Genomic DNA, 1,169 nt, shown 5'->3' on the forward strand with positions numbered 1-1,169 from the left:
CCCCCCCCCCCCCCCCCTCTCTTCTTAAGCACGCTGGAAGTCTGACATTGTGAAGGATAAGCCATACAGGCACGGTTTCACTAATAATTAGTTGTGCAAGATCAAGGTTGCATATTACATTTCTTTATATCCGAAATTTCGTTCACCCAAAAAACATATCTGCAAGTTTTGAACCAGACTTCAGATCCAACATATAAAAGAACCCTTGATCCCAAGTCAAACTCTCAGTCCTCCAAAAGGAAAATGAAGAAAAAAAAGACGACACTTTTTCATGTTCTTCCTCAGCTGCCCCAAAAGATTACTTCAGAGTTTCACCATTCAAGCACATCTGGCCTTCAATGCTGCAGTCAGTGGTACCTTGGGCCAGGACGGGGATATCCCGAATGTTGCCAGTCGGTCCTTGGAGAAGCTCTATATGACAAAGGCGGTTTTGGCGATGGAGTTCCATATGGTGAACCTGCAAATAAATAAGTACGCTTAACATAATCCTTACTTGGGGAAAAAGATTAAACAGGAAAGAAATGAAAAAACTGCTTTTGAATGTTTCATAAGAACAAAATCCAGAATTACTAATTGTCAAATCTCAATAGTCAAGTTAAAATGCAAAAAGAGGGATATAAATCCTACCATCAAAGGTCAGGGAGGGGCCACGGAGAGATTGGTGGCCCCTAGGAGTCAAGAAGCCGGGGGAGAAGCTGGGGCACCAAGGTGTCCACTAGGACTGTTGTATGAAAATGAAGTCCCTGGATTTGCAGTGTGAGGTCTGTAGGAATCCATCCTTTCAAAGTTGGACTGTAGTAGGGATCAACACTGCTGGAGAGATCAGTCCTAGTGGCACCAAGGTGTCCACTAGGACTGTTGTATGAGAATGAAGTCCCTGGATTTGCAGTGTGAAGTCTGTAGGAATCAATCCTTTCAAAGTTGGGACTGTAGTTGGGATCAACACTGCTGAAGAGATCATTCCCACCATCTCTAGGTAGAGGACTCCTCACATAATTCACGTGGGTCCCATAAGAACATTCCCTTGGGATAGGAAGAGAACAATTGCTTGATCCTGAACGGTATCCGCCAGGTGTTCCATGAACATCAGCCCCATGATATGGTGAATGCACCTGCAGGCATTCAAGATACATTAAAATTGAACTACTCATTACCACACCAACCCCCCC

The 1,169-nt window shown here is 44.2% G+C and overlaps 1 protein-coding gene across 2 annotated transcripts in view; it reads right to left on the reverse strand.

Moving 5' to 3' along the window:
• Positions 1-50: 50 nt before the first annotated feature.
• Positions 51-1,169, reverse strand: part of LOC122090490 (heterogeneous nuclear ribonucleoprotein U-like protein 1) — a 5,896-nt gene continuing 4,777 nt past the window's right edge. For both annotated transcript variants that reach the window (XM_042660109.1, XM_042660108.1), the window contains 2 exons: positions 628-1,112; positions 51-457 (listed from right to left, as the gene is read on the reverse strand). In XM_042660109.1, coding sequence (XP_042516043.1) covers positions 669-1,112 — 444 coding nt within the window. In that variant the 3' untranslated portion in view covers positions 51-457; positions 628-668. The remainder of the gene's footprint in view (positions 458-627; positions 1,113-1,169) is intronic.

This window comes from Macadamia integrifolia, chromosome 10, assembly GCF_013358625.1.
Source record: "Macadamia integrifolia cultivar HAES 741 chromosome 10, SCU_Mint_v3, whole genome shotgun sequence".
Lineage (NCBI taxonomy): Eukaryota > Viridiplantae > Streptophyta > Magnoliopsida > Proteales > Proteaceae > Macadamia > Macadamia integrifolia.